Source organism: Micropterus dolomieu, linkage group LG04 (genome assembly GCF_021292245.1).
Source record: "Micropterus dolomieu isolate WLL.071019.BEF.003 ecotype Adirondacks linkage group LG04, ASM2129224v1, whole genome shotgun sequence".
Lineage (NCBI taxonomy): Eukaryota > Metazoa > Chordata > Actinopteri > Centrarchiformes > Centrarchidae > Micropterus > Micropterus dolomieu.
In genome coordinates, this window is record NC_060153.1 from 28,104,810 (window position 1) to 28,118,031 (window position 13,222).

A 13,222-nucleotide genomic window follows, 5' to 3' on the forward strand; every position below is an offset into this window, starting at 1 on the left:
CCTGCTAATTTCCCTTTATCGGACTGTTTAGAGTGCAGGTTATAGATGAAAGAGGAATGCAAGGAACGGAGAATGATGTGCGAGGAAAGAATCCCAAGCTGTATATGAATCTGGGATGTCACAGTAATGTTGTATTTGATTTTAGCCCACTGAGCACACTGTACACCGAATGTAATTCTGTTTTCACTCACTAATGGTGGAATTCACCCGTGCTGAACCACTCAACATCACACAACAGGATGAGTTTGACCTTGAACCAGTCGGGGTCAAGGTCAAAGCTGTGATATTTACTGGCAAATCCTATTTTAATGGTAATGGTATGAACGGATTCACAATGCATCAGACTCTCCGTAAACATTCCCAGGCCAGACACTATGTGACCATACAATAACATTTCTTGCCTTTTTTAATGTGGCTGCTGTTTCTTTCCAGCGTTTGGTCTGGTGGCAGACCTCGGTGTAAGCTGTACAAACTCAGCTAGTTTGCCCATTACACAACCGAAACACAATCGCCTTAACAATGCTGTTCCCCATTGCTGCTCAACCTTTTACACACTTGGAATGTGTATTTAATTCTGAGAACTAAACAGAAGCTTATAGGACAAAGCAAAGTTCAGACGTATTTGCACAACAGGAAGGAAGCACTCATGTGTGAAACACACAAGCTCACAATGAAAATCATTTATCAACAAGTGTTTCAGTATACAAATATTTTGTACATGCAAAGGACTTCTGCATTAGATTGTTTATGAACCACTTAGATGGGTTTGCGTTTTTTACCTGTGTTTTTTAAATTTTGTGTTATAATCATGCCATGGGCTACTTTTCACAATTACCTCCAGTTTGACTTTTTACAACAGGGGTCTTGGGTTTCAGGTGTGTAAATAAATATAATTTGTTCAAAGGATAAGTAATTCTTTACAAAGCTCGCTTTACATGTCACCAATATGGAGAATATCAGATCCCAACCCCAGCATTGATTACCTGTGGCCTAAAATGACTTACACGGTCTCCACTTACACAAGATATTTTGGGGTTTGGCCTCTTGCCAAGGTCACACACTTTTAGAGGGTTGATGAAACCAAAGACACTCCTCTGGGAAAGACAAGCCATGTTCTACCATTTTTGAACAGCTAAAAGTAAGAGAGTGGTGTCACCCATTGCTTTCCTTGGTCTTATCTGTAACTCAAGTCCCAACTCTAATCAAGATCTGTACAAGTAAGATTGTAGCCTAGCATTTGCATAAACAATAACTTGACTATCTTCAACCAAGTCCAGTTGCCCTTGATTTTAACCTTCGTTGGATAACTATGACCTGGATGACTGAGAATCTTCATAGACAACAATAACTTGACTAATTTTGGAAACCTTTGCACAGATTACACATTGAGATTGTAAGATGTGGGTATTTACAATGCTGACAAAATATGCATATTGGTTGTATTATATGTAGGATCCAGCATTTTTTGGTGCATTCCTCATACGTGAATTGAATTATCTTGGCCTCTGATGCTTCTATATTTAGGCCATCCTTTCAAAAAAAGTGTCTCTTGTGAATCTCCCAAATTCAATGCTATTCAAAATCGCTGGAGTGTCCCTTTAGATAAGGTAAGCAGGTTGACTTCAAGTAGGCTATCACCCACCCACAGTTCATACTCAAACTTGTAGTAGCCTATAACCTTTTTTGGTAAAAACCGAGTCTTAAATTTAACAGTTTCCCTCTGGTGACAATAAAAATGTAGCCTACACATACATAGGCGGTCTTACAGCAAAACAGACACATATAATTACACTACACTGGAAACTTAACGACTGCACCGCAGTTCTTGGTAAATTCTTTGAAACAAAACAATAATGCCGTCACGTGACTGAATTGTCTTTCGGCTGATGTAGACAGGCGGTGGATTTTTATGAACGCGGCACTGCACTGCCCTGAGAGATGGAAAAAAACTGAGCTTAGAAAACGGGGAGGAGCGACGGCATCACAGGCATGACTGAGAGAGGAGGAGAGGACTACTGAGAGAGGACCGCTGTTACAGGACTACTGTCCTCCTGTGCCGACACGTCATATATTTAGGCGTCATTTAACAGTGGTCTGTGGTGGATATTTAGTTTAACACTGTCCATTAGTGTCGCGCTGTGAGGAGGACTTGTCCCACTGTTAGCTTGTTTGCTAGTTTACTCCGGCTGCATGGCTAGCTAGCACAATAAAGCTAACTGTCGTTAGCTTCTGGCTTCAGCGGCGAAGTGAAGAGCCGAGGAGGGGAATGGCAAGAGTTTACTCGGATAGCGCTTTCAGAAGAAACAACGACTAACCAGCCTAAACCAGCCCAAATCTCGGTAGTTCTCTGATTCAACGGTAAGCACCAGTTATGGGATTTATGTCAAGTTGACAGCGATTGGTAAAGTTAGCGCTAGCTTGCGGGCTAGTCTCAGTTTGATAAGATGAGTAACAGTTAACGTTGTGTAAGCTAACGTGAACTAGTCGGCGTGGCAAATGTTGTTAATCACTCTCACGGTGTTTGTGTTAAAATAACAATACCTGTGTTTAATTTCTCGTTATTAACTACAAACATACGTAACATTTGAGGGTAAAACTGTTGAAAATGTCCAACGTTGAAGCCGATTCCTGTCAACTTAGAAGCACTTCGCAGAAGACCAAAACAAGTGGGGAAGAATGAAAGCATTCAAAACACAAAGAGTTAGCTTAGACGAAAGAATGAGTACAGTAAACAGAAAGTATACATAAACGTTTGAAGTAATTAGATAGGACACTTTAACAACACTTGCCAATCATTTAGGCGTGATTAGGTATCCAGAGAAACTACTGAATAGTGTGGTAGAAAGTGTGTCACACTCTCATCAACACATTCTAAAGTAATTGTTTTGTTTTGACGTGTCTTTGAAGTTGCTGACAGAGCCTGAAGCATGACGGTAATTATGTATTCCAGTAGCACTCGTTAGATGTGTGTTTAGAGAGGACGACCTGTTTGTATTCCGCCTGTCCCAGCTTGGTTATTATTAGTCTGCCTGCCCTGATCCCTCTGTAGTGCTGGGACGTTAGCTCACACCCCTCCTTGCAGCCATGTTCCCATCACTGCATAGCAGGAGTTACAGACATGTATCAGCATGCTGACCAAACATAGAACATGAAGTTCAAGCCACACGTGGCAGAATCATTGTCTTGACACCACAGTCTGTTTGGTTTTTATTAAAAACATATGTGCATTTGTCTTTTTAACTGTTAATGTTCAAGTGACTGTTTTAAGATTTCTTTTCTTCCTATGTTTTTACTCTTGGTCTCACCCTGCTCTTGAGCCTCTGCTCCAGCATGTGGAATGTGCTGTTTACGTTTTAAAGAATGAGCAGCACCTGTCTTTTTTTCATCATGTGGTGTGTGGCGGTGAGCTGAGCTTCTGCAGAGACAGGAGATGAAGTTTGCGTGGTTATATCCCCAGTAGTGTGCAGTGAAAAATCATTGCAGGGGTACAGTCTCTGTTTGATAAATGAGCGGGAAATGCTGCATCCAGTGATCAGTGAGGTCCTCGGTCACGGCTCAGGAGAGTTTCCTTCTGCAGCCCATCACTATACACAGCTTTCTAGCTCCTAGGGCTGCTTGCCAAACACACAAAAGCACACACACACACGAGCACACAAGCACCTGGCATTATTCAAGCCGTCAGCCAAAACACACCTTTACTTAATGACACACAGAGTCTTCAGTGGTAGGTCCAGATGCAGCTATAATGCTGTAATTTTGGCACTCCGCACGTAGTTGTTGTGATGATGCCAAGACTGCATCTCACATTTTCTTTCTTTCACAAATGCCTGTGATCATGATGTATTCGAGCTTGTCAGATGTTTTTCTTATTTCTGTTCAGGTTGTTGGTGTTACTGTAATCCCCACCATGGTGCAGAAGTACCAGTCACCTGTGCGGGTGTACAAACATCCTTTTGAGCTGGTGATGGAGGTAAGTGTCTTTACCTGTATTTGCAGTAAACCCTCTGTCCACATGAATATTGCATGCCATAAATGCAGAGTTGTGTAATGCTGGTGGGTGGGCGCTTCAGCGGTCACCCTCAGAAGGTAGTCATTATATTACAAACATTGCATGCGACCGGCTCACAGATCCAAAATGCTGTAGGCACACTGCAGTGCACGCAGTTCACGTCATGTTCCCGCATCACCATTCTAACAGCTATGGCTAGTTTGAGTTAGGTGTTTGCAAGCCGCACTGTCAATGTTGTGGTAGTGATCTGCAGGGCTTGCAGAAACTCTAGGAGAGTTGTTTCTGATAAGCAGTGACAACAAACTTATAGAAATGTGCAAAACATCACATCTCTCTGTCTCTGATTAAAGAAACAGACATGGGGGGGTTTTCATTTGCTTGCAGTGTGAAAACACTAGCAGCACCCTCAAACAGGCCAGTGAGTAACTAGCTAGAATGATAACTGTGTAAATTAAGAGGTTACACTCCCACACACACTCTTATGTCATGTGGGCTACTGAAATGACCTACTCCATCTAGCTTCCTGTCATGTCAAGGTTTAAGGTATGTTCATTGTTTACTGAAGTGAGAAACCATTGTGCTAAACATCTGCACACTCAGCATCTGAACATACAACATGACTGTCCTGTTATGTTAAACAGAGGTTGGTGGTGGTAGTCCATTTGCAATGTAAAAAATTCAGCGCCTTGTGCCTTTAGCGACTGCCTTGCTGCATGTTGTCATCCACTTTGGAGCGTGAGTGCCTGTGTTGAGTGCACAGAGAGGCTGTACTCCTCTACTTTCTTTTTGCTCTGTTTTATATGGCCAGAATTCCTAGTTTCTCTTTCTACTGTCGGTAATGTGGCGTTCGTGTACTCCTGCAGATCCCTGGCCTGATTATACAATCATTGATTTCAGCCAAACAGTCTAACTAGTCAAAGGTGCTTTATTGCTGTGCTGATAAATTCAGTGATGCATGGCTATTCGTGCTTTGTTCATTTAAATGGCCTCTGATCACCAGGAAGCTAGTCTGGTATGCAATTATTTCCTTTCAACAGCGATGTGTTTTAGGCACGCTAGGTTCCTGACAGGTGCTGTTTTCATTAAATGGAAATCAGCTTTCTACACTGGCAAGAAAGAGGATGCAGGAAGACTAAATCTCTTTAGCACAAGGCTGGATTGAGCACTGGGCAAACAGATGACTATAAATAGAGGGCTGGTACCTACACCTGGGTTTACACATGCAGCCGAAGGGGGGGAATAGTGATGATAGAAAAGCAGACTTACATGATTTGTAAGCTGGAGATGACCCACCTCAAGGTTTTTTTTTCCTAGATGGGACAGGCTTACTTTTTGAAAACTAATGGAGTAGCCCTGGGTGTTTTTAAACTAGGACAGCAACGGATAAGATGGATGTTGAAAGTTGCATACAGAAAAAAAAAATTGCGTCGTGTTAAAGGGTTAAGACACAAGTAATGCGGGCTGAATCTGTAGTCCATTTTTGAGTGTGGCTAAAATGTAAATTTTGTCAGCAGTTTGAAGAGTTTGGTGCATTTGGATTCTTTTCCTTCTGACTTGTGACTTTTCTCTGCAGTGAGTATTTTTGCAGACACTGCAGAGCAGACTTAATGGTGCGTCACAACACTTGCCGGCTCTTTTTTTATTGAAAACCCAGTGAAATCTCTCCCCTCTCACTTCCTCTATAGCAGGTCTGTCGCAGGCCATTGCAGTATAGTGTAACAACAACATCCTGTGTTTGTGGGAAGCAAAACAAAACATTGATACAGTGTACTGATTGTCTATTGTGTTAACAAGAATAAACTTCTTTATGTCAGGACTACTTATACTTTTCAATATGTATATGGTGTACATACAAGGCATTATGCAGAGTAGTTCCAAAATGATATGAACATTAATATATTGGGTCATAGCTTAGTTTCCCCTTCCAGTTCCTCAGAGCCTTTTAAAGTGTTTGACAGTAATGGCTTCTCCCTTTTGTCTGTTACGGGGATTATATTTGACATGCTTTGGGAAAATGTGGTGTTCTCTCTCCACTAGCTGTTAGGATTATCAGTTCTTTGAAATACCCATTTACTCTTCCGAGGGAAAAAACCAAGTCTCTACATTCCTCCATTAAAACCTAAACGCATTCTTTTAGTCTGGATGAATTATAGCCTCTTGGCGGAGCCACTCGGCCCGCTGACAGGTACTATCAAAGTATTTCAACCTCTAACACTAACACCGCTGTGGCTTGAATGTACTGTTGCATAAGTCAAGATCTCAGATGCCCCTCAGCTGTTTTTGTTCTGAGTGCTTACTGTACCCTGCTTTCAACATGGTATTCTTAGTATTCCCAGTGTTGAGAGGTTTTTGGCAGGTTTGACACTCTTCTCATCTTCTCTCTCATCTGATTCTTTAGAATGATGTTACCCATGTGTACCACAGTATGGGCATAATAATGCAAGATAATAAATTGAAACCATCAGCACCCTTACGGGGGCAAGTAAAATGCCACGTTGGGAAGGTAAACCTAGCAACTCGCTTGCCCCATCAGGCAAGTGTTGATTTATTATCATGCTGCGGCCTGTCTCCCGTTCTCTGTGTTGGGGCTGAGCACCTCCACACAAACAGAGACGGACAATAAAACCTTCGTGAGTAAAAAGCCAATACTTCATCAAAACACCTGTTCAACAAGCATGTAGAAAGCAATGTTTTTTAATTTGATCTGTCATTCTTGTTTTGCACAAGCACCGCTCAGGTAATAGTGAATTGTTATAAACAAGCTAAACTGAAACCTGTCTGTATGTAGTCTAACTGTTAGCTGAATTTGCCACATACCTTTTTTAAATTTGGCAAATACTTGTAAACTCAGCTGATGGCTTTTTTCATTCTTTCTAAACTTCACTCAGTATTTTGATGTCAGGTAAAGGATTTTTTTAAAATATTAGTTTATTAAAAAGCAATTATTTAGTAATGAAAAGGAACTGATAAGAGTAATAATAAAAAACTGAACCGATAAGTAGTATTGATAAGAGGAAGAGTAGTAGTATTGATAAATCCCATCTCTACTTGTGAGAAAATGGCAACAGTATTACTCACTCACAGTTACAAGTCCAGTTACAGTCACAAGTTATTTATAAATATTAAACATGACACTTAACTTAACGACTAATAAACAAAACTGTTTTTATAAGGACAAGTAAAAATTGACTTTGGCAAGGAGATTTCTTCCCCACTTGCCCCACCAGGCATTGAAAAACATTCACATTGAACCATAATAGGAAACTCTGAACTCGGTCAACAACAGTCTCATCCTTCTGAGAGCTGTGCCCATTGGTGGCTGTGTACCAACAACAGCTGACTGGGTTTGTTTGAGTTTCGCCAAAAGCGCACAACACTTGTGTATTAGTATCAACCTTGAGAGCCTTCTCACCACTTCATAGAGTAGAGTATCACCGAAGCAAGGAAGTACAGCAGCAGTTTATTTAAAAATAAATAAATCAGCCTCAGCGTACAGTCCCTTGAGTCTGCTGCCGCATCTCAATAACAGGAAATATAGTTGATGCTGTTGCTGCCGTTATCGCAGCAGTCCAGTCTCAGAGCCTCTAGTCTTTCCTTGGGGAATCACATAGGAATGTCAAAAGCACACAATACCCCTCTCGCTGTTGTTTCAGCATGAAAGGACAATTGCCAGGAATAAAAACCTGGCTGACCCTGGAACAGTATATAACTGCTACCTTGATGTTGTCTGTTATAGTTGACCTTAAAAGACAATAACTATCCTTAAAGTCCCTCTCAGATTAGAATGCATGCTGCAGAGAGAGGGGATTAAGTTAGTCAAAGCCTATCGTAGCCTAACCCGCTCCATGGAAACGTATGGGTTTGTAGCTAATCCACGAGGACAAAGCTGTTTGGTCCTGCCCCTGTCCCAGTAAAGTTTCTACACAGGAAAGAACAGGATGTGCCAAACTAGTGTAATGCTTGCTGGACTTGTTGGCACCATCAACGACAGGGGACGTTTCCTTCTTAGTGACGAAGTCCTTTTTCATCAGTGGCAGCAATACAAACAAGTACAGATGCTTTAGATACTAAATGTTTTCATGAAAACATTCTGTGTGTTTCAAGTAAAATGGATTGTCTTGAAATAGATATGTGTCATTTGTAAGTAATAAAAGCATACAAAATCAAAAGCACTGGCAAAAAAATGGGGGAAGCAGAGAAAGAATAAATACAGCTTAGAAGTATGAACAGAAACGCCGCAAGAAGACAGACAAAAAGGGAAGAGAATGAAAGGGAGAGGTAGAGTGACCCAGACTGTGTTGGCTACTTCTTGGACTAAGCTCTGCCTGCCAACACCGTAACCTCTGCACATCAACTGTGTGACTTCAGATTCTCCAAATTTCAGTGTTTCTCTTTTTCGTGGGTCTCACACTCTCTCACACAAGTGAAAGCAAAGTGTGAGAGTGTCCTGCACACACCGCCTTCTCAGACCAGGGTTTTTTCCTGCATAGAGAATTACGTCAGATTTTGACCCACCTCCAACTTTTTCACAAAACTCTGTCTTCATGCTATATTTTAGAGCAAGTGATGCACTCTTACGCTGAGGATGTTGCAATGTATCGTAGTCAGGACAATGCCATGGGAAAGACTGTGCCCAAACTTCCTGCGAGGAAGAAAAGAGTTTTCCGATTGGCCGGACCCCAGCACGCCGGCCCGACAGCGTTTCCACTGGTAATGTTTTTGCCTCCACAGCAAAAATAATCACTAAAGAAAACTAAACTGTTTGCATCAATGCTCAATCTATTACTTTCCATGAGTTGTACTCTAATCTGTTGAGTCAGTAAGTTCTTGTAAACATTCTTGTAAGACTTTACAAACCTTGTCAGATTCCCAGAGAACCCTGAAATCTGCCAACCTGACACCTGAGCTACTGTCTCTACATTATCAGTCTAACTGCATGAGAGAAATAACTAGAGCTGGAAGGTCAGTGAACACTTGTGCTAATTACTCCAAGCTAGATCTGTCTTACCTTTCCCACTTTCATCAATTAAGCCCCCTGCGAATACTTTACACTGGTAAAATGGAAGGAAATAAAGTTAGTTTTAATCAACTTTTTCACACTTTATTGAAAGGTTTAAACAGAACATGATATTAATTTTTTACAATACCTACATCTGAGAAAATGACTGCCACATCTACCGATAAAAGCAAATAATTTAATAAGAAGTTACACTTTAAGATAAAAATCTTAATGTGAAAGTGTGAGAAGGAATTACTTAAAATAAGTAATTCAAAAACAGGAGAATCAATTTGTGTAAAAAGATAATACAGTTTTGCCAGCAGAATCAAGTAGTTTTACAAGATATTCAGTGTCAGTATTTGTGTTCATGTTCTCGGTCTCAAACAGCTTAACCACGTTATGTGACATGCCTCAGTAAGAACAAATTTTTACTGGGACCAATACAGAAAGTTGCAGATGAACATTTAATCTCCAGGAAATCAAATCAGCTACACTGCAAGAAGGCCAATGTGAACTATAAAAGAAAACAATAGCTAATGTTATGTTTGATAAGTTTAGAAAACTTGCTGTTTGTTAACTGTGTAAATGAACACATTAGCTAAATTTAAAACAGGCCACCTTTTTATTTTAGTTTTTTTTAATAAAATATGCAGTAACATCATCCTTTTAATTTTCTTCAATGATTTAATTATTAGAACTCTTAAAATTTGTTGCTTGTAAAAGTTGGCTTGAGCCAGTTGAACACATGGTGCACATGTGTACAAGTGATGTGGATGGTACCGCCTCCATTTAGAGCCAGGAAAAACCCTGAAGACAGACCGGAACCTGTTGTACGCTCTGTAACAAGTTGTTACCAAAGGCTCATTAATGAGGCCCTCGGTGTATTACTAATGATATTTGGTAGGGGACGTCATCGTGTTGTTGTGTTGTTACTATGTTGAACTGCATCACCAGCTTTGTGGCATGTCATGGAAAACACGCCTGTTCTGGATTTGATTGTGTCTCATGCTGCTTATCTGACGAGCATTTTTGTTTTTTTCTCTTTCTCTATAGTCCCTCTTAAAAACTGGTTCATGCAATCTTCCTACAACTAGTCATGTGCGAGTACCTTCACACTAGATCATGGCTGACTACAGGAAATGTTTAAATGTCAATCTTAGCTTCCATCATGCAAAACAGAAATGATAATACTTTATTCAAGGAAGTTCATGTGTCCACTCGATGCGTATCTGTGTGTCCTTTGCCTGTTGGTTGGTTATGCGGCTTCATACAGAGACCCTGCAATAAACGCAGTAAGGATCTCTGCCAAAATCCGCATTCGCTCAATAATACAAAACCAACGTTTGCGGCATAATCCTGCAACCATGTGTGCTTTCACATGGCGATTCGGCTTTCCGGAACCAGCTGGGTAGAAAAAGGTTGTTGTGTTTAATGTGGCTTTTCACACAGACATCATTCCGTCTCCGTTACTACCAATGTTACCGGCTCAGAAGTTGATCAAATCGGACCCCCCTTTCTGGCTCCGAACCTGACCTACAGTGAAGCGAGCCAGTGTAAGACTACCGGAAAATAATGCAACATGAAAGCTGCTTTAGACACCAAATCCAGCTGTTTTAGGACATCAGAGCTCACATTTTTCATGTTTATGAAATGCTTCATGTAACCAGATTTGGCTTTCTGCCAAGAGATACTTTTTGCTGCTCCACTTTAGGACTCAGATCCTGTCTTCTTTTGCACCATGAACTACTTTAAGCCACTTGTGCCTCCTGTAACTGTCTATGTGTGCATCATCCCTAGCACGTTTTTGTGTTGTCGGATCGCCAACACATTGTTTGTGCCAGTGATTCTAAATTTGTCTTATCCTACTGTCCCCCTTCTCTCTGTTTAGCCTGCCTAAGCACAGAGAAACCCTGCCACGGTGACATCCTGTCCTAACATGTCCTGACCCACTTTACGGCCAGGTCTGATTAAGGCTTTTGCAGCCCAATTCTCTGGCTCCAAAGCATCCCGGGCGTATTGTTTTAATCCCTCTGTGAGCTGGTATCTTGCCTATCGCTCATATCATGTAATGGTTTCACGTCTAGAGGCGTGTACTTATACAAGCAAAGATTCACCTTCATGTCACCCTTGCCTGAACAGAGAAATTAGGTCATTTTATCAATTCACACAATGTTATTTTGGCATGGCGTGTGGTGAAAAGAGAGCACAGACAAATGTAATGAAACCTGATTATACTTAATTCATACCAGTTATTCAGACAGAGCTCCTCAAGGGAGATTTAATATCAAGAAGGCAGTTCACTATTCTTATTCCAGTGAAATGTTTGTGCGCTTTTCTCATTAGCTTTTCTCAGCATTGCACCTGCCTGTTCTGATTCAGAGAACTTCCCTCCACTCTTCTGAATGAATCTTGTCAGAGCTTTGCCTGCAGTGTGTAATTCACTTACTCAGCGAGATGCTGTTTGCCAAAAAGAGTGTAGAGTTATGGCCTGCCACAGGGAGAGGAGCTTATCTTCCAGCGTGCTGCTTCAAACAGCATTATTAAAAGACTGTACCACCACCACCACCACGTGACTCCGGGAGCCTATGAGAACATTCTGGAGCTGACTTCATTCACTGATCGCCAGGACACTCATTCACCCTCTTTCCTGCTGCAAGGTCGAGATGCTGCCCCAACAGCTCCCCTCCCCCTCTCTGCTCCCGCTCTGCTGGACACAGATGGATGTGTACGCACATTCTCTCACACAATGACCCTTTAGCATATTTTACACCGCAATAATTCTTCATTTGGCAATGGATAGTGACTCAGATCTATGCGGCAGCTGTCTGACATCAATAGGAAAGGAGCCTTTGCATTTATGTGTAATCCTCCTGCCATGTTTTTCCAATGTGTGGGTTTATTTTGGGGCTGGTTAAAGCTTTTTCTGTAAAACGTTTAGCAAGACTAGTGTTTTCCCACAAACTGAAAGGTAATGCTACCTCTTATGAGACAGATTTTTGAAGATGACGCTATGAATGGTAGACCATACCACATACAGCTATTGTCCTTCCTTATTATATACTGTATCTGTTTCTTGTCCCTTCAGATTTGTATGCATACATACACCCCGTGCTTGCACATAGGGCAGTCCATTTCTAAAGAGCAGTGATCTGATATCAGCAGTTACTGTGCCCCACCCTCCACTCAGTTGTCTGTATCTTCACTGTTATTATCTCATTTCCTGGGAAAAATAAGATTCTCAGGAATCTCCAGTAGCATTTACCGAAACCATTCAGTAAGAAGTTCATCACATAAGATAATTGAACGTTATAATAGGGAGGCAGAACAGGCAGTCAATATGCTGCCTTCTCTGTGGACACTTCTTTGTCCCTTACTGTAAGGTAGGATATTTAGGTACCGTGCTGCAGTTTCCTGTAGATAGTTTGCTTAGAAGGACTTCTTGTAGGCTGATATGCAGTGATTTAGTCCTGTATAGAGGACAGTCGAATGACAAAGGCTGATCACATTAGATTAATTTTTTTTTTCTTGCATCCACATTAAATATTTGTGCCTATAGAGGATATTGTACACGAATGGTACACGACATCAGATATCGTTAGACATGTTATTTCTGAGAGGCACAATCTACAAAATGTTGTTAATGTAGATTGTTTGTCCTGTAAATCTATGTAATGTTTGTTTTGTGAAAGTTTTGAAAGGTAAACCTGAATTTGAAAAGAGATTTGATAAGAGACTGGACACCAAAATGTGTAGCGTTTCTTGTTCTTACTGTGATGACTTTTTGATAGCCAACAGATGGCCGTCCTGCTGCTTCCTGTTCTCTGGTGCGCACACATATCCAGTCATGCATGCACGACCTAGCACTACAGTTTAGCATTTTGCGTGGTCCACCAGATATTTAGGACCTTACATTTTCTATAAGGTCTGTGGTTATGGCAGGTTGTCCCCCTTCTCCAAGTTGGTAGTTACAGGCACAATTACAATGCACACTGTAGCAGTGAGATCACTGGAAGGAGAGAAGTGGGTGGTATGGCATGAGGAAAGCAAAGGCTCTATTGTAGCCTCTGTTCAATCAGGAGCTTGTTCTTTCTCTCTTACCCCACATCCAGCCCACATCTAAGCTCAAATGCTGGTGAACATGAAACGTTTCATCTTGCCTTTAGGTAGTGGTTGATTTGCTTTCACACTCTCATACATATTAGTTTGTCCCTCTT

The 13,222-nt window shown here is 41.3% G+C and overlaps 1 protein-coding gene and 1 long non-coding RNA gene across 3 annotated transcripts in view; both read left to right on the top strand.

The window, feature by feature from the left end:
• Positions 1–1,862: 1,862 nt before the first annotated feature.
• si:dkey-237i9.1 (SEC14-like protein 1) overlaps positions 1,863–13,222 on the top strand; it is a 36,608-nt gene continuing 25,248 nt past the window's right edge. Inside the window, exons 1-2 of one of the 2 annotated variants that reach the window (XM_046046573.1) lie at positions 1,863–2,358; positions 3,881–3,970. In XM_046046573.1, coding sequence (XP_045902529.1) covers positions 3,908–3,970 — 63 coding nt within the window. In that variant the 5' untranslated portion in view covers positions 1,863–2,358; positions 3,881–3,907. The remainder of the gene's footprint in view (positions 2,359–3,880; positions 3,971–13,222) is intronic. The other variant, XM_046046574.1, reaches the window with a different exon arrangement.
• LOC123969304 lies at positions 8,314–9,098 on the top strand. Its single transcript, XR_006824711.1, has 2 exons — positions 8,314–8,719; positions 8,875–9,098. It is a non-coding gene; the product is annotated as an uncharacterized LOC123969304 (long non-coding RNA).